This window comes from Odocoileus virginianus, chromosome 14 (assembly GCF_023699985.2).
Source record: "Odocoileus virginianus isolate 20LAN1187 ecotype Illinois chromosome 14, Ovbor_1.2, whole genome shotgun sequence".
NCBI lineage: Eukaryota > Metazoa > Chordata > Mammalia > Artiodactyla > Cervidae > Odocoileus > Odocoileus virginianus.
This window is the reverse complement of record NC_069687.1, coordinates 63782661-63803871: the sequence shown is the minus strand read 5'-3', so window position 1 is coordinate 63803871 and position 21211 is coordinate 63782661. Positions and strand designations below refer to the sequence as shown.

General features: G+C 38.7%; 1 protein-coding gene across 2 annotated transcripts in view; it reads right to left on the bottom strand.

Annotated features, from left to right (window-relative positions):
* Positions 1-21211, bottom strand: part of UBTD2 (ubiquitin domain containing 2) — a 58445-nt gene that overhangs the window by 27694 nt on the left and 9540 nt on the right. The window contains exon 1 of one of the 2 annotated variants that reach the window (XM_070476835.1): positions 16666-16892. The exons of the other annotated variant lie outside the window; for it this stretch is intronic. Within the exon in view, the coding sequence (XP_070332936.1) occupies positions 16666-16771 (106 nt within the window). The 5' untranslated portion in view covers positions 16772-16892. Of the gene's footprint in view, positions 1-16665; positions 16893-21211 lie in introns of those variants that run through there. 2 annotated transcript variants of the gene reach the window in all.

The window sequence follows — 21211 nt, the reverse complement described above, 5'->3', positions numbered from 1 at the left end:
TTTTAATTTCATGGCTCAATCACCATCCGCAGTGATTTTGGAGCCCAGAAAAATAAAGTCAGCCACTGTTTCCACTCTTTCCCCATCTATTTCCCATGATGTGAAAGGACCAGTTGCCATGATCTTAGTTTTCTGAATGTTGAGCTTTAAGCCAACTTTTTCACTCTCCTCTTTCACTTTCATCAAGAGGCTTTTTAGTTCCTCTTCACTTTCTGCCATAAGGGTGGTGTCATCTGCATATCTGAGGTTATTGATATTTCTCCCAGCAATCTTGATTCCAGCTGTGCTTCCTCCAGCCCAGCGTTTCTCCTGATGTACTCTGCATATAAATTAAATAAGCAGGATGACAATATACAGCCTTGACATACTCCTTTTCCTATTAGCTCTCTATATATTGTCTATATAATAAAGATACTACATTTATTTGTCTTTAAAAAAAACCCCAACAAAGAAATTTTCAGGTTCAAATGGTTTCATTACTGAATTCTACCAACATACAAGGAAGAGATAATACTAATTATTCAAAATAAGTTTCAGAAAACAAAAGAGCTCAGGAGGATTTCCCTAGTGGCACAGTGGATGAGAATCCACTTGCCAATGCAGGGGACACAGGTTTGAGCCCTGGTCTGGGAAGGTTTGACATGCCATGGAACACTAAGCCCGCGTACCACAACTACTGAAGCCTGTGTGTCCCAGAGCCCATACACTGCAACTGCTGAGTCTGCACGCTGCAGCTACTGAAGCTCAGGAGCCTGGGGCCTGTGCTCAGCCATAGGAGAAGCCACTGCAATGAGAAGCCCACACCCGGTAACCAAGATCCAGAGCAGCCAAAAATAAAATAAATAATTTATTTTAAAAACAGAAGGGAACACACTCAAATTTATGAGATCTAAACTGCACTGATAACAAAACCAGACAAATATAAGAACATTATCAACTATCAACTATCAACAAAACCAAAAGTATCATAGACACAGAGCTGACATAAAGACCTTAACAGTCATAACAGGGCTCAAAGAATTAATCATCTACATACCTGTACTAAAGGAAACATTAAAAAGTCTTTGGGCAGAAATAAAATGATAACAGATGGAAACCTGAATCTACATAAAGGAGTAGAGAGCACCAGAAATGGATAACTACATGGATAAAAATAAAAGACATTTAAAATTATTATTCATATCTCCTTATGAGTGATATCATCGGAAAAGGCAGAGTAAGGACTTCCAAAAATCTTCTTCTCCATTAACGCAATGAGAACATTGGCAAAAACTCAAACTTAAGTACTCTGGAAATTAACCAAAGACTTGGAACAATCCAGGGAACATTTATTCTTTCTTACTCAAGGAAAACAGCTACTGTATGTGGTGTTTTAGCATGCACTATACCCATCCCCCTTCTCCCCAGCTCAGGGGTAGCCTTGAAAACCAACAGATAGCAATTACAATGAAAGCCACCAGTTCAGCAGCCACAGGAGGGGTCAAAACAGGGTTGGTATGCATTAAAAGCCCCATTTGTAGAGAAGTGTCATTTTTTGGCCTATCTGAAAGTTCTTGTCCTTATTTGACCTGACGTAAGAGATAACCCAGTATGAACAGCTTTTTCCTGGGCGCGTTTGTCAAAAACAATCAGCGGCAACTGCCCAACAGTGGGCTTGCATGGGGCAGTGAAGAATTTGGAACAAGAAACTAATCAAAGCTGGGGAATGAGACGTCCAGAAAAACTGACATCTTACTGTGAGTCTAAAAGGGTACACATATGCATATAACTATGTACATATAGGACTGAGCGCATGTTCGGGAAATATCTGAAAAGGTCCTCAGCTCTCACTGCTGACTGATATTGAGGCTTTGAGCACATGGGAAATAGAAGTTTAAGGAAACTGCCTGAGTTTTGAAAGTAAGCCCTAATACGAACACAGAGCCACTTAGCAAAGAACAAGAGACTTACTTGTTCTAGACTATTAAGGAAATCTGTGCAATCATTAGCTCACCACTAAGCTCATTAAGCAGATTTCAGTGGCTACACCTAACAGAGAACATAAACTTTACAGAATAAGTTCAGGAAAGTCAGTAAACAAAAAGCAACAACAATAATAAACCCTAAGGGAGAAGGGAGACTCTGATTCCCAGTGTTGCCAAATAGTAAATGTCCAAAATTTATTAGGCATGCAAACAAACAAGAAAGTATGGCCCACACACAATGGGGAAAAAAGCAAATAGAAACTGTCACTGAGGAAGCCCAGACATTGGACTTACTAGGCAAAGATTTTAAGTCAGATAGTTTAAATATAGTTCTTTAGTAAAGAACTAAAGCAATGTTCCAGTGTTGTTCCAATTATGTTCCAATAAAAAGAAATTATTTTTAAAATTATGGAATTGAAAAAACAAATGAAAAATTCACTAGAAAGCCTCAATAGTATATCTGAACAGGCGGAAAGAAGAATCAGTGAACTTTAAGACAGGTCAACTGAGATGACCTAGTCTGAGGAACATGAACGAAAATGAACAGCGCCTCAGGTGGGCACCATCACGGTGACCAATATACACAAAATGAGAGTCCTGGAAGGGAGAAAGGAGATAGCACTGAAAGAAGGAATGGCTGAGAACTCGTTCGATGAAAAACCAATCTACACAAGAGTCTCAACAAGCTCAGAGATCACTACCTAGACACAGCATAATCAAGCTGTCAAAAGTCAAAGATTAAGCATCTTGAAAGAACAAGAAGCAACTCAAGATACACAAGGCACCCTCAAAAAGTTTAACAGCTGATTTCCCATCAGAAGACATGGAGAACAGAAGGCAGTGGGACAACACAGACAAACTAATGAAAGGAAGAGTGTGTTAACCAAGAATTCTATATCCAGAAAAGAATATCCTTTGAAAATTAAAGAGAAAATAAAATATTCCCAGGTAAACAAAACCTGAAAGGACTTGTTGGCAACACACTAGCTCTGCAAAAAATTCTATAGGGAGTCTTCGGGTATTAAATAAAGGATACTAGACAATAACTTGAATATACATTAAGGAATAAAGACCATCAGTAACATTACGCAAGTCCACGTAAAAGGCAGCATACGTACATTATTTCTTTGTAACTCTGCTTCCTCCCATTTGATTTTAAAGACAAAGGCATAAAAAATAATTAAAAATTTGTGTTGATGAGCCTACAATGCTTAAAGATGTGATTTGTATATTAATAACAGTCCAAAGGGAGGGAGGGAATGGAGCTGTTTAAGTAGCATTTATATGCTACTGAAATCAAGTTAGTTTCAATTAGAACTGAAATATTATAAATTAAGATATTAATTATAATCCCCAGAGCAACCATTAGGAAAATGACTCAAAGATATATAGTAAAAAAATGAAAAAAGAATTAAAATGATACACTAGAAAATATCTAAGACAAAAGAAGGCACTAATGGAAGGATGAAAGTTAAAAAGGAATAAGACATACAGCAATAAACAGCAAAATAGCAGGTATAAATCCTAAATTACTAGTAATTACATTAAAGTATTCCAATCAAAGTGATAAAATTTGCAGAATGGACCAAAATACACAATCCAACTACATGCTATCTACAAAGGAGACATTTTAGATTAAAAAACATATTTAAGTTGAAAGCAAAAGGATGAAAAAGATATACCAAGCAAGCTGTCATCAAAAGTGGAATGGTTATATTTATATTAAACAAAATAGACTTTAAGACAAAACTTTTTACTAGAGACAAAGGACATTTATAATAAATGGGTCAATTCACTGAGAAGACCTAACAAATTAAACACATATATGCACCTAACAATAGAGCCCTAGAATATATGAAGGAAATACTGACAGAACTAAGGAAGAAATAGTTCTACAATAATAGAAACTTCAATAGTCTATTTTCAATAATGGACAGCATATCTAGACAGACTATCAATACAGAATCAGAAGACTTAAACAACAATAGAAACCAATTAAACCTAATATACAGGTAGACAGTTGACCCTTGAATAACATGGGTTTGAACTGCTCAGGTCTACATACACACAGATGGTTTTCAATAGTACTATATGGTCTGAGGCTGGCTGAAACCACAGATGTGGAGAAGTCACAGATGCAGAGGATCAACTGTAAGTTATACACAGATTAACCACAATTTGTTCAACATTTGTACATATATAGAACACTCCACCCAGACTAGCAAGTTAGGCCACAAAACAAGTCTCAGTAAACTTTAGACGAAATCATACAACATATCTTCTCTGACCATAATGGGATAAAGTGAGGAATTAATAACAGAAAGAAAACTGGAACATCCACGAGTAAATGGAAATTAAACAACACACTCTTATACAACAAATGGACCAAGTAAGAAATCAAAAATAAAATGAGAAAATATATTAAGACTCTTTGCGACCCCATGGACTGTAGTCCACCAGGCTCCTCCATCCATAGGATTCTCCAGGCAAGAATACTGGAGCGGGTTGCCATTTCCTTCTTCAGGGGATCTTCCCAACCCAGGGACCGAAACCAGGCTCCTGCATTGCAGGCAGACGCTTTAACCTCTGAGCCACCAGGGAAGCACTCAAAAATAAAATGAGAAAATATATTAAGACAAATGAAAATAAAAACACAAATAAAAAACTCATGGGATACAGCAAAAGCAGTGCTCAGAGGAAAATTTGGAACTCTAAACATCTACATTAAAATAGAAGACAGATCTTACTCAGTTACCCAAGTTTACACCTTAAGGAACTAAAAAACAGAAAAGCAAAGTAAACCCAAAGCCAGCAGAAAGAAGGTATAAATAAAGATTAGAGTGGAGATAAACAAAGGACAGCAAACAGATTTAACAAAACCAAATGCTAGTCCTTTTAAAAGATGATCAAAATCAACAAACATTTAGCTAAATTTTTTTGTTCTGCTCTGTTCTTACAAAACAGAAGTTTCAAATAACTTCAAAAAGTTATTTGAAACTTCTGTTATTTGCAAAAAGAGCAAATATTACTACTGATCTTACAGAAATAAAAAGACAGAACATTAGAATACTATTAATTGTTCTACACTAACAAATTAAATTATCTAGGTGAAATGAACAAGTTCCTAGAAACACAAAATTATTAAAACTGGCTTAAGAAGAAACAGAAACTCTCAACAGACTTTTACCAAGAGATTGAATCATTAAGCAAAATCTTTCCAACAAAGAAAAGCCCAGGACCAGATGGCTTCACTGGGGCATTTTACCAAACATTTAAAGAAGAATTAACACCAACTCTCAAATACTTCCAAAAAAATAGAACAGGAAGGAACACTTTCTAACTCATTCTATAAAGCCATCATTCCCTAACCAAAATGAGACAAATATAAAAACACTACAGACCAATATCCCTTAAGAAGATAAATGCAAAAATGCTCAATATAATTCTTGCAAACTGAATCCAACAGTATACTAAAAAGATTATGCACCAAGACCAAGTGGGATTTACCCCAGGAATGCAAGACCGATTCAGCGTAAGAAAATCAAAATAATATGCCATATTAATAAAACAAAGGAAAAAAACCCCACACAATCATCTCCACGACTGCAGAAAAAGGACATGACAAAACCCAACACTCTTTCATGATAAAAACATGTAAAGCTAGGAATAAACAGTAAATTCTATGACATGATAAACGGTCTTTATGAAAAACTCACAGCTAACATCACACTCAATGAAAGCACACATCACACTCAATGAAAGCACCCTCCCCATACCAAGATCAAGAAGACAAGCTAAGACATTCTATTGCTGCTGTGAGAGACAGAGACAGACAGAGATCATCTAAATACAGGCGCTTCATCACACAGCCAGGCAAAAACAGTTGACTATTCTTTGGGAACTTAAAACTTTTTATTTCGGTCATGGTAAACTACATAAGAGAATGTACAAAAACATCATTTAAACATCTGCAATGATGACAATCGTTAAATATCTGTACTAGATACAATGGAAAGAAACTAGCCTTATTTCAAACAAGGAATTCTACAAGAAATTAAAAATCTTACAGCATAGTTATCACTGTGCAAGATGGTATAACTATAAAGTAATGAGACTGTATTCCAAAGGTGTGCAAGGGCGAGTGCTCATCTGTGCCTGACTCTGCAACCCCAGGGACTGCAGCCTGCCAGGCTCTTCTGTCCATGGAACCGTCCAGGCAAGAATACTGGAGTGGGTTGCCATTTCCTATTCCAGGGGGTCTTCCCGACCTAGGGATTGAACTCATCTCTCTTTATCTCCTGAATTGGCTGATGGATTCTTTACCAACTGCATCACCTGGGAAACCATATGCCAAACACAACACCTAAATCAAGTTATGTATAATCACTATGTATTTATATAGATGTATTCTGAGTAGGTACATGTTGATGAGTCACTGTAAGGCCAAAAAATAGACTGAAAGGTATAATATCCCTACTGGAGAACCAAATACTCACTATACATAGGAAGTCCTACAAACAGAAAAAGAAAGGAAAGCAGACAGACATGTATGCTCAGCTCATTAGTACAAAAGAAAATAGAAGGATAAATCAGAAACCAGTCATATTGGTTACTTACAGAGGGTGGGTGAGAATGGAATGGAAATGATGGAAGGATGGGTGAGAGGTAGTAATGAGTAAGGGTTATGCTTCTAAGTAGACCTTTTTGCCTAGTTCTGACCTTCGGAACTGTGTTGCCATCACACAGCTCGTCAGGTGGCGCAAACAGTGAAGACTCTCCCTGCTTCCCTCTCGAAGCAGGAGACCTGGGCTTGATCTCTGGGTTGGGAAGATCCCCTGGAGAACAACATGGCAACCCACTCCAGTATTCTTGCCTGGGGAATTCCATGGACAGAGGAGCCTGGTAGGCTACCGTCCATGGGGTCTCAAAGGGTCAAACACGACTGAGTGACAAATACTACCATCACACATACTCAAATAAGCAAACAAACTCAAAAAGGGGGAATACTAAAAAAGAACACAACTAGAAATAAATGAACTGTATTTCAAAGGATTAACAAACTACATTAAAAGGGCATGTACCTAACATTTGAACACAGTATTTTTTTTTTAGTAATTTTACCCTCAGGCTACAGATATAAAGAACTGTAAATGAATGCTGAACTCAAGTTAGTAGTTTTCTTTTCACAATGAAATAAATTAGTGATTCCAAATGATTTTATGTGTATCCTCAGATTGAGTAAATAAGTAATTATACTGTGGAAATTAAGTGTCACATTTCTTCACATTTAGAAAGAGAATTGTAAATATATGAACAGGCAAAATCTAGAATAAATCTTGTATTAATACTATTAGACTTGAATGAGAGCTATCAGTATGAACCTCATTTTTAATATGTAAAAATATATAGATGCATGGCCCTGGTGGCTCAGCTGGTAAAGAATCCACCTGCAATGTGGGAGACCTGGGTTCGATCCCTGGGTTGGGAAGATCCCCTGGAGAATTCCATGGACTGTATAGTCCATGGGGTCACAAAGAGTCAGACACGACTGAGACTTTCACTCACTATGGATATATCATATATATCCATATCTTCTATATAGCTTAGGGCTATATAGGAGATATATGTATCCAAGCTCTTTCCACTTTAGACGACCTACAGGAAATGTTACTCCAACACCATCAAACACACCTGGAGTCTAGATTTTTACTTCTGAATATCATTCTCCACTAAAAGGAACTAGGGGTCCCTAGCTGATTTCAGGACTCTGACAGGTAAAATATAATATGAACCTGGAACAACTTGTTATGCCAGAAACAAAGAAGTGTTCAAAGAATAACAAAGTCATGTCAAAAGAACACAGAGATCAGCTTAGAGGAGCTCCCACTGGCCAATGTGGTACAATTTGAGCATCAACATAAGTTAACAATAGCAATAGATTATACCCGCATGGAAAAAACACAGAAAACCATGAATCCATACCAATATAAAGAAGCAAACAAATAGCTGAGATGAGAGAGCTCTTTCTTATGTTAAAATGCTGATCAATAAATATAAAAGAAATAGTGAAATTAGAAAAATCACCATTTGACAATCACCATAATTATTTCAGGCAAGAACTACCAATGGATGCTAAAACTACTGCCTGTTTGATAACAAAAAAAATATTTACATAGAACCAATCTTCATACTAATACTTATTATTTGCAGAGGAAAAAATAATAACTTTGCAGGGAAGAAACGTGGTTGGCACCATACGTGATTAAAGTTAACATCACCAATAATAGGAAAAAAAGACATTATATGCCTCTTGACATAATACACTAAGGACACAATCTCACTTTCGTGGTATGCTTGCCCAGACCACATAATCATGGAGGAACCTATGCATGAGAAAACATCAGACAAAGTGCAACTGATGAACACTCTGCAAAATAACTAGCATATACTTTTCAAAATGCCAAGGTCACAAAAGACAAAAAGTCTCCAGAACTGTACTAGATTAAAGCAGGCTAAACAGATATAACAACATAATGCATGATCCTAGATGATTTTCTCAGAATATTAATGAAGACAATGATGAAATCTGAATAAAGGCTGTAAATATTAACATTATATCAATATTCATTTCTTGATTTTGATTACTGAATTGTGGGTAGGTGAGAAAAAGTGCTTATTCTTAGGAAATACACACTGAAGTATTTCAGGGTAAAAGGGTTTATTGTGTGCAACTTAATCTAATGGCTCAAGAATATTTACATATTTACATACATGTACGTATATCTAAAGGACTTCCCTGGTGGCTCAGTGGTAAAGAATCTGCCTGCCAAAGCAGGAGCCATGGTTTCAATCCCTGGGTTGGGAAGAATCCCTGGAGAAAGAAATGGCAACCCACTCTAGAATACTTGCCTGGGAAACCTGCCAGGCTACAGTTCATGGGGTGCAAAGAGTCAGACACAACCTAGTGAACAAACAACAACAACAATAGATACATATAAGGAAAATATAATAAAGCAGATGTGATAAAATATTAACATTTGGGGAAACCAGAATGAAGAGTATCAGAACTTCTTTGTACTGTTTCCGCAACTTTTCCATTGTTTGATGTTATTCTGAAACAAAAAAAAAAACACCACCTTTGACCCTTTGCTAATTCCTTGGATACAGGTTTGGATTTGGCAGAGCAGCCATGGTAACTGGGATCGCACCCGTTCATGCTCAGTTGCTCAGTCATGTCTGACTCTTAGCCACCCCATGGACTACAGCCCGCCAAGCTAATTCAGACCTCACTTAGCCCCAAAGACACAGGACACCTAACGGTGCTGATTGAGTCCAGAGAGAATTAGATCCTCTGAGACTTTACTTGACCAACTCAAAAATTCTTCAGGAAAAGGAAAGTTCCTGTAAGCATTTAGAAAACCCTGCAGGGAAGGATTTCCTACTACTCTAACCATTACGTTACTGGTGAAGGTAGCAGTTTGCCAAAAATGTGGCTTTTCTCAGAAAAAATAACAGTCAACAGAGAATGCATACTGTCACGGTCCAGCCACTGCGCACCGTGCCCTCTATATACAGTCCCTCTCAATCTTCTCAATAGCTCTAGTGGAGTCTCCATCTTAACATGAAGAAACAACCTAGGGAGGGAGGAGGATAAGGGAGACTACAGTAATAATATCTCATAGGATTGTTATGAAGATTTATTGGGGTAATATTTCTCACACAATTACAACCGCTTCTGGAACATAAAACACTATACCTGTGTCTGTGAGATGAATAATAATAATAAATCCCAAAGATCATACAGCTAAATGGTATAGCTGGGATTCAAACCTAGACAAACTCCAAGGTTTATATTCTTAGCCACTAGGACTATACTGGAGAAGGCAATGGCACCCCGCTTCAGTACTCTTGCCTGGAAAGTCCCATGGACGGAGGAGTCTGGTGGGCTGCAGTCCATGGGGTCACAAAGAGTCAGACACAACTGAGCAACTTCGCTTTCACTTTTCACTTTCATGCATTGGAGAAGGAAATGGCAACCCACCCCAGTGTTCTTGCCTGGAAAGTCCCTTGGACAGAGAAGCCTGGAGAGCTACCGTCTATGGGGTCGCACAGAGTCAGGCACAACTGAGGTGACTTAGCAGCAGCAGCAGGACTATACTGCCTCATGGCTTTAAGAATTAATAGAATAAATGTTCAAGCTGGTCTCAGACCTTCACCTACAAAGTAAAACTACATGATCAATCCATCTCTAAGGTCTTGGGCTTCCACGAGGTTTCAAAGGTGTGAACCAGTGCTTAAGACAGCATAGCAAGTCGACACTGACCTGAAGTGCCCAAATAATACACTATTTCCTAATCAGCATATACCAATTACCAAACACAGGTTGGTACCTATTCCAAGCCCATTTCCAAAATTAGTACTAAGTGTTTCGTGAGAAAAGATATCAGCAGTTCATACAACTCTTTATTCAAGATTGTCCCCCTCTTCAATCTGAAAAGTTTCCTTTGCTTAATGTTTATAAGAGCCTGGCAAAAATATTGGTAAACACACTTCACTTGAAACTGTGTTCATTTGCAGTCCTTCTCCTTGAATAGGCTTCCAAGTGCACTCAAAGCACTCGTGCTTCTAAGAACATATAAGAACACAACAGTGGGTGCAACAGAGCCATAATGATATTTTGGCTTGTCCAAGATTTTGCCACAAAAACCATAAAGCAGAACTGGAGCTTAAATATTAATTCTATCAACGTATAAAGAAAATAATACTCAAAGTAAAAGAAAAACTACTAGAAAATGTATTGCCTCTGGGTTAGATTCATGGGAAAATGGATATTATCTTGGATGTCATTTAATCCTTTTAAAACTGCATCTGTGGCTATCACCATAACAAAATCCCAAGCTTTACTTTCATCTTATTTAACTGAACTGCTCAGAAGTACTGTCAACAACAGAAAAGAAAGACTATATTCTTGAAATGCCCCTACAAGAGACTTGAGAAACTTGCCCAGTTATACCAGAGTATTCCATTGCTACAGTTTACACTGCATCTCCTCACATTACATTCCCAGTACATCCCAAGACTTAAATTCGTAGTCACTATGGAGAACAATATGGAGGTTCCCGAAGAAAAAACAAAACTACCATATGACCCAGCAAATCCCACTTGTGGGCATATACGCAGAGAAAATCATAATTCAAAATGATACATGCACCCAATGTTTACTGCAGCACTATTTACAACAGCCAGGACATGTAAGCAACCTAGACGTCCGTTAACAGAGGAATGGGTGAAGAAGATGTGGTACATATATACAATGGGATATTACTCAGCCATAAAAAGGAATGAAGTTTGCCATTTGCAGAGACATAGACGGACCTACAAACTGTCATACAGACTAAAGTAAGTCAGAAAGAGAAAAACTAGTATCACATAATATCACTTATATGTGGAATCTAGAAAAATGATACAATGAGCTTATTTGTAAATCAGAAATAAAGGCAGTGATGTAGAGAAAAACAGAGAATGCATGGACACCAAGGGGAGCAGGGGGTTTACACGGGGAGATTGGGACTGCCAAGTAGACTACTATGTACAAAACAGAAAAGCAACGAGAACCGACTGCAGGGCACAGGGAACTCTACTCAACGCTCTGCGAAGACCCCCACGGGAAGGAAACCCAAAAGAAGGGCTATGTGTCCAGATATGGCTGGCGGACTGCCACGTCAGCAGAAACTAGCACAGCACTGTACAGCAACTACACGCCAATAAAGTCTTTTTCAAAAAAGTCCTTGGATGTGCATCTCTCACACCCTTGTGATGACTCTACTAAATCCTAACTTTTAAAACAACAAGCTCAATATTACAAAAAATACTGACAATCCTCCCTAAATGAAAAGCTAACAACATTCTCATTTTAACCCAAAGCTAAAACATCAATAGAGTTAAACTCCAGAAGTTGTAGCTGATCTCAAGAAGCACGTCACAATTTCTCTAAACATGTATGAGACCATTTTTATTTCACTCTTTTAGACTCATAGCCATATACTCTGAGTCTGACACAACATACAGCAAAATATTTACATTAGGTCATAGAATAAATTTTTTTTCTTAGATACGCTTTTTGACACTTAAAATTTTTTCAGTTTTTAAGAAGATTTAATTATGACCACAAATTAGCAATGTTATAAGTAGCTTTTAGATTGTGTCAGGAGTAAATTTAAAGATAGTTAATCAATACTTAACTATATTAAAATTGTATAGCATTTCCCCTCAAGATTTTATTACAAAAATAACTTGCCAATGATTTTTATACTTCCTATTTATTATTATTATTTATTTACTTATTTCTTTGGCTGCATCGGGTCTTAAGTTTGGCACTTGGGATCTTTGGTCTTCGTTGCAGCAGGCAGGATCTTAGTTACAGCAGGTGGCTCTTCCTTGCAGCATGTGGGATCTCTTGTTCCCTGACCAGGGATCAAACCCAGGCGCCCTGCATGTGGGAGCCTGGAGTCTTAGCCATTGGACCACCAGGGAAGTCCCATGTACTTCCTATTGATTATTAAATCAGGACAATTTCTCAGTGCAAACGGAAATTCACTCCACACCTAAACTTCCTTTAACCCTCCTCAGTGTCTCATCTGGAAACGGCTTCTTTCCCCCTTTTTGATAAACAGTGAAACTTGACTTTCATACACGTAAGACTTTCAGTATACATCCTTGTCCCAAATTGAAAAACCTACCTCTACCACTGAAATGTAAGTTCTGTGTCTATTTATTATTCCCTCCTTAAAATGGTTAAGGATCATCTGTGACAGAAAAAACAAAAACTTTTACTCCAGTCATTTGCTTTCCCTATGCAGTTATGTTGTAATTTCTAGACAGTACATTTAGTGCTGGTATACAGAAAACGAAAATACAAACACACACAATAATCTGTTTTCTACCCCACAAAGGATTCAATACAAAAAAGATAGTCTCCTTCTTGCTTCTAGGAGTATTTATTACATTTTAATACAGGTAAACAATTTTCCCCATTCTCAAAACTCCTGTTATAGCTTAAATGTCTTATTCAATATTCATTCCAGAAATACTGGGCATCATTTTATCGTTTTCTCAAGTTTCTTACGTCCTACTTGTTATATGTAGTGACACACCTCAATTTTTCACTTCATAATTATGAGGGATTAAAGGGCATATAAACTATTCTGAGTCATTTGGAAGAGAGACATACTCACACAAGATGGAATCATCACAAACTAAGAACCTAAAGAGCCACATTCACAGAAGGGTTTGTTCAGCAGGCCCTTGTGTTAATTTTTGGCAACAAAACAATGATCAAAGGTCCAAAGCTTTTTAATCACCACCAAGTTAAAATTTTTATTTCCAGGGTAACTGAAGTCCAAGGCAAATTGGTGACTGTCAGAAAAAGCACAGGCTGTGGTAATGAAGCTGTATTACTGGATCACAGGTCCCCCTCCCCACTTCTAAATGGGGCACTTCTGGTGGTAGATGGCCTCAGTTCCTTTTATCAGCTATAAAACCATGTGTGTGAGTTCAGTCACCCAGTAGTGTCCAACTCTTTCAGACTCCCTGGACTACAGCCTGCCAGCTCCTCTGTCCATGGGGATTCTCCAGGTAAGAACACTGGAGTGGGTTGCCATGCCCTCCTCCAGGGGATCTTTCCAACCCAGGCATCGAACTCAAGTCTCCTGTATCTCCTGCACTGCAGGCGGATTCTTTACCGCTGAGCCACCAGAGCTTCCCAGGAGGTGGTTCCAAGTGTCCATACACTGATATTGTAAGTACAGACAGTCATTAACATATGGGTTCCAATCCCTATCCTTAAATTGTTAGATATGCCAATCAGAATGAACTTTCATGACAACTCCTTCAACTCACCCCTCAGGAGAATCACCACTCTGATTTGAAACAGGAAGATATTTTAATACTCCACTAATGGTGAGAGGAACCAGAGGTCAAATTGCCAACATCCGCTGGATCATCAAAAAAGGAAGAGAATTCCAGAAAAACATCTATTTCCGCTCTATTGACTATGCCAAAGCCTTTGACTGTGTGGATCACAATAAACTGTGGAAAATTCTCAAAGAGATGGGAATACCAAACCACCTCAACTGCCTCTTGAGAAACCTGTATGCAGGTCAGGAAGCAACAGTTAGAACTGGACATGGAAGAAGACTGCTTCCAAATCTGGAAAAGAGTACGCCAAGGCTGTATATTGTCATCCTGCTTATTTAACTTATATGCAGAGTACATCATGAGAAATGCTGGGCTAGAAGAAGCACAAGCTGGAATCAAGATTGCTGGGAGAAATATAAACAACCTCAGATATGCAGATGTCACCACCCTTATAACAGAAAGTGAAAACTGAACTAAAAACCCTCTTGATGAAAGTGAAAGAGGAGAGTGAAAAAGTTGGCTTAAAGCTCAATATTTAGAAAACTAAGATCATGGCATCTGGTCCCATCACTTCATGGCAAATAGATGGGGAAAGAGTGGAAACAGTGGCTGACTTTATTTTTCTGGGCTCCAAAATCACTGCAGATGGTGATTGCAGCCATGAAATTAAAAGACACTTACTTTACATCCTTGGAAGGAAAGTTATGACCAACCTAGATAGCATATTAAAAAGCAGAGACATTACTTTGCCACCAAAGGGCCATCTATTCAAGGCTATGGTTTTTCCAGTGGTCATGTATGGATGTGAGAGTTGGACTGTGAAGAAAGCTGAGCACCAAAGAATTGATGCTTTTGAACTGGGGTGTCGGAGAAAACTCTTGAGAGTTCCTTGGACTGCAAGGAGATCCAACCAGTCCATCCTAAAGGAGATCAGCCCTGGGTGTTCATTGGAAGGACTGATGCTAAAAGCTGAAATTCCAATACTTTGGCCACCTCATGCGAAGAGTTGACTCATTGGAAAAGACCCTGATGCTGGGAGGGATTGGGGGCAGGAGGAGAAGGGGACGACAGAGGATGAGATGGCTGGATGGCATCACCGACTCGATGGACATGAGTTTGAGTAAACTCCGGGAGTTGGTGATGGATAGGGAGGCCTGGCGTGCTTCGATTCATGGGGTCACAAAGAATTGAACACGACTGACCAACTGAACTGAACTGAACTGAACTAAATGGTGATTTAAGATCACAGGCCTAGAAAGACTTCATTATGCTTTCTCTAAATTAGACAAAGTCTTCTTTTTCTTGTACTTTAAGGACTTCAAGGAAACCGGTTTCCCCACAAAGCTCAACTGCAAAATTCAAGTCAAGCTTAAATAAAACTGAATATTAAGCTGAAAACATTCAGTCTGGGATAGCAAGCAGAGGTAATGATGAAAAAGAAGATAACTGAGTAAATAGGCATAAAGAATTTCAGAAAAGATGATCACTTTTTTCCATTTGATCCTGTTAGATAATTAAGATTTTAGTTTGAAACTTCTATCTTGTGAGATGCAATTTGTTGACTAAAATTAAACACAATTACTCAACTTATTTTTTACTGCTGCCATCTCCATTTTGCAGTATGAACATAAGAGTCCTTAAGAACCATGTTTCATTAACTGCCTTCAACTATGTCTACTGCCATGAAAGAAAACATTCACACATACACTTCTGCTGCAAGGAAAGAAGAGTCAACCAAACCCTCACCATCAGCAGAGAGAATACTGAATTAGAAAACAGAAGACAAAACTTACAGTCTGGGCTAGTCTTTTTATTCCTTAATCAGATTAAAACTTCCCTGTGCCTCAGTTTTCTCTCTTCTAAAATGTCAATATTAATATCAGACTTCCTCAAAGTCAAAGCTTCCTTGTAAGAATCAAGAAAATGTATATGAAGATTTTTAAAAAAACAAAATTACAACAAAGAATGTATTGAAATCATGGTTCTTCTTGCATAGTTGTTGTCTCTGTAAACCTTAAACCATTGAAAAACCATTATTTTAATGACTTCAATAAGATCCACTCATTCAACATTATGAACCTACAACCTATAAGCCCCTGAGCTAGACCCTGATGAGATACATACATACAAGTACGTCACACAGTATACTCAATGCATGATTGCTGTGCAAATAACATAGTCAGGAAGGGAGATTTTATAGGTAAAAAACAGGGCCCAGTGGTTAAGAACCGCCCGTGCGATGCCGGTGGGACACCATCCCATCCACGGTCGGGAGGACCGCACATCGTGTGCAGCAACTGAGCCCCGCGCCTCCAGCACCAGCCGACGCTTAGAGCCCACGAGGTGCAACATCTGAATCCAGCACGCCTGCCGTCTGTGCTCTGCCATGAGAGCTGCCCTTGCTCACCACAGCTAGAGAAAGCCTGTGTGCAGCAGTGAAGACCCACGACAGTCAGAAATAAAAAGATAAATCTAAGAATTCAGCACAAAAAGTTGTTTGCATTGCTAAAACAAGTATTTGCACTGCTAAATATCTCATAATATCAGGCATGTGTTACAAAACTATACGTTATAAAGTTATATTTACATTAATGACTATCTCCACCCCAAACACAATACTCTTTATTTACAGATTTTATACGGAGGAATGTGGTTTAGAAAGTAAATAAAGGAACTGAGGAGCCTGGTGGGCTACAGCCCATGGGATCGCAAGTCAGACATGACTCAGCAACTAAACCATCAACACCACAACCCCAGTAATGACTGTAGCTTTCTTTTGGCTTACCCAGTGGCTCAATGGTAAACAATTCACCTGTCACGCAGGACACACGGGTTCGATCCCTGGGTTGGGAAGATTCCGTGGAGAAGCGCATGGCAGCCCACTCCAGCATCCTTGCCTGGAGAAGCCCTTGGACCGAGGAGCCTGGCAGGCTGCAGGCCGCAGGCCGCAGAGGCAGACGTGACTGAGGCAGGTAAGCGTGAGCAAGCACTGTGAGAGCACTCTGCCCACCATCCGCGCCAGGCTCTGCTCTGCTCCACCACCTCCCAGAAGACCCGCTTCAAACCCCCAGCACCTAAAGTCAGACACGTCTCACGAGGCATCTGCACGATTTCCTCTTCATATGATGCTTTATAGGCTGCACGCAAAACCTGGATTGCTGCTGCATTCAATGTAAGCACAGAATCAGCTCAAGAACAACCTAACACCCACTGGGCAGGGTGGCTTTAAATACAATTAACCCTCTTTTCATATTCAAAGCAGTTCAAATCACCACTAAGTTTGCAAAGGATGACAGAATAATACACAAATAAACACAAGATAAGTGGGGAGATTTTAACAAGCAAATTAGATCACTCCCTCCCTTTTACCAAACAGCCAAAAAAGAATCTATCCCAGAATTATCATGAGGAAAGTCTCTAAAGATAACGGGAAATAATTGTACAACATTACAATAGCTTTTATTACTATAAATTTCACCCCCAAAAGCAAATGAAATGACTAAAGCCAAGTAGAAAAAATTTTCATCTTCCAAGTGATAAAACAATTGTAACTATTCACTCATTATTTCACTTATTTATTCAGTCAGCAACTACTGAATGCACATGTACCAGGAACTATACAAGAAACTAGGCATACAGTAAACAAGAATCAGAAAAGGCCCCAGACCTCAGAGCTTACAATATTGTGGGAGAAGAAAGAAATAAGTAAACAAATAATTTCCAAAAGCAGTATTAAAAAATGAGATCATGCTATTTTTAAGAACTGTAATAAAAGCACCACAAAGCAAGTATTTATTTACATTAAAGCGAAGGCCCTAGGTGGGCTTCCCTCATAGTTCAGTTCGTAAAGAATCCACCTGCAATGCAGGAGACCCCAGTTCGATTCCTGGGGTGGGAAGATCAGCTGGAGAGGGGATAGGCTACCCACTCCAGTATTCTTGGGCTTCCCTTGTGGCCCAGCTGGTGAACAATCTGCTTGCAGTGCGGGAGACCTGGGTTCAATCCCTGGGTTAGGAAGATCCCCTGGAGAAGGGAAGGGGTACCCACTCCAGTATTCTGGCCTGGAGAATTCCATGGACTATATCAAGTCCATGGGGTCACAAAACTTGGGACACGACTGAGCAACTTTCACTTCACTCTTTAATTACTAGATACAGAGATCCACTGACATCCCTTCTAGGATTCATCTCAATCTAGTCCATTTTTCATAAGCAAGAGTCAGACTCTCACAAACATGGCAGACCCCAGACCTCAGCTACCAGGTCCTTCTCAACATCTCTTCTGATTCTAGTTCCTCCTGCAAAGGCCACAAACACAGGGTCTCATCCAACAACCCCTTTGCTATGACGCCTTCGCTGTCTTGAACTTCCAAAGGTTAAATATAATCCTAGATTGCCCCAACTGTAGGCAGAGTTGGAATATTTTATACCCAGGAGAGAGGAAGTTGAAGCCATGTCAAAGACAGGGAGAAGCAAAGGCCCAACAGCGCCAAGGTGCACTTTCAGCTTCAAATGAACCGAGAGGCAAAGTTCACATCTTAAATAATCAATTATCTTCACTTACAAAGTGCATTCTAAGCCAAAAGTTGCTCCAGAAAAGAAAGACCACCCTGAGGGCTTGTTCCTGACCCTTTTAACTCCTGGTGAAGGCAAATCAATTAGTGGGAGTAAGTGAACCAACTTCCAGATCTGTAACCAGATGGCAGTTAGTGGTATAGCTACAACAGACACCATCTCCTTCATCCCTTCACTATTTTTAATGTTTTATCTTGCCTTTGTTTTCTCTCAAAGCTAGCATCAAAATTAATTTGGATAGCACTGCATTTCTCTAAACTGTGTAAACTTAATACAGTACTATTCTTTCAGTAATCCTATGAAACTTCAATATGTAATACAATGCCCAACACAGTGCACCTATCCTGAGAGTAGATAAAAACTGACTGAAATTACATGTGTCAAGTAGACTGTTTCGAGAATCTAGTCACATGACTTTAAATTGGTCCCAAAAAACTCAAGAGACAGAAACAAACATTTGTTTCAGCATTCCAAAAATATAATTTAAACTGTTTTGTAAAATATATTTTTGCTACTTTTTAAGAACCACACATCAAATGTTAAATTTCAAACATAAAGACCATCATGAAACATGTCAGCTTATGCTGCTGGGTCAAACTGATCTTGGAGTCATTGGAATGCTTCTCTTGTCTACTCTATGCATATATGAACTGAAGGAAATTTTTGTAACTGTGTCACTGACTGGGAAAACCACAGTTCTGAATGTGCCTTTTATTAATACATGCACATACATGTTCACTCATGTAACACTGCTTTTGAACTGTGGTGTTGGAGAAGACCCTTGAGAGTCTCTTGGACAGAAAGGAGATCAAACCAGTCAATCCTAAAGGAAATCAATCCTGAATATTCATTGGAAGGACTGATGCTGAAGCTCCAATACTTTGGCCACCTGATGCGAAGGGCTGACTCATTAGAAAAGTCCCTGATGCTAGCAAAGATTGAAGGCAGGAGAAGGGGATGACAGAGGACGAGATGGTTGGATGGCATCACCAACTCGACGGACGTGAGTCTGAGTAGGCTCCAGATTATGATGGACAGGGAAGCATGCCGTGCTGCAGTCCATGGGGTTGCAAAGACTCAGACACGACTGAGCGACTGAGGGAAGTGAACTGAGGGAGCTGAACTGAACTGACTGAGGGAACACACTGATACAGCACATGGATGTCTAGGTTTCATTAAATGTCAAAGCAATCTCATCTGTTCAGTATGTGCTCTTATCATAAAATTAACTGAACAATGCTCAGTGAAAATAAAACAAACTGTAATACTGTGTGACATGTTATCGTTTGAGTTCTGAGTACAGCTGATAGTGTTAGTAAGTCAAACTTCTAAAAAATCTTCTACAGAATTTTATGAGACTCTAAATCATTTATTTTTATTTTTTAGAGACTATATACAATCAAAAGAAAAAGAAATCAAATGCTGAGACTGATAAAAAGATCCAACTGTTTAAAATGCTGGAGCCTACTGATTTCATCCAACATGTTCATTTAAAGATAGCAGATACAAAAAGCAGAAGTGGAACCAGAACTGAAGAATTCTGACTCCTAAATCTTTTTATTATACTACATGGTCTTATTTAACAAGGTTCTTGCTCTAGAATTAAGTGAGCCTCCTATTAAGAAAGTTATCATTTCCTCCCTAAAACCATTATAAAGATGTACTTCACACAATTGTTAACTGAACCTAAAGTACTATGAGAAAACTGAAGTCACTGTCCCCAGGTCCAACGTGGCTTATGCTCTGAGGAGACGAGTAAATGTCCAAAAATAACCAGGATAGATTTTCGGGGGAAAAGGGAGCAGGGAGGTGGATCAAATGGTACAAACTTGCAGTTTTAAGAAGCACAAGTTATAAAGATCTAATGTTCAGTATGGTTACTGTTAATAATACAGTACTTTATACTTGAAAGCTGCCGAGGAGATCTTAAAGATTCTCACAACAAGAATGTGTTAATTATTTTGATTCTGGTAACTGTTTCACAATGTATATGTATGTTATATCATGACATGTTATACTATGTCTGTCAATAAATAGTTGTCAATTCGTCCTCAATAAAGCTGAGGGAAAGAAGGAGAGAGGAGAATGAGCACTGAAGTACAGTACTACGATGTTCAGGATGGCAGGATTAATTCTGGGTGGAAAAGAAAAAGGCTCATACTTGCTCAGTGATAAAAGATTATCCCATTGTTGGAAGTTAAGACAGCAGAAAAGAAGCAGGAAAAACTTGGACTTTGGATCTACTATAGCCTATGAAGTAAAGAATCACAGACACACTGTTAGACTTAGATCTACCCAGTTTCCAGTTACTCTTTCCCTGTGACACTTTTGTCACACAGACCACAAGCATGGAAACCATGTGAACAAGTGCAATGAAGCAATCTGACCTTGCTTATATCTGCCAGTTCATTGTAATAAATGCAAAAGCTATCTGAAGGGTTTCTTGTGATGTAAGAATTTAATCAGAAAGGCCCAAGAGTCACTAATTCATTACTTATTAAAGTTGTGAGCAAACGTATCACTAAGACTTCACATTCAAGTAAAATGTACATAAAATTATCCCCCACATGTAAATATTTCTTGTTCTCAGATAACTCCTTCAATAAAATTTTGTTTCTAAAAACTGAGCTATAATGGAAACTTATGCAAGTTTTACTGCAAACATGCACAAGTATGGCATTACAATATCCAATGTATATTCAGCTATATTTAACCTCTCAGGTCAATATATGGAGTATATTCCAAACCAAACTTGAT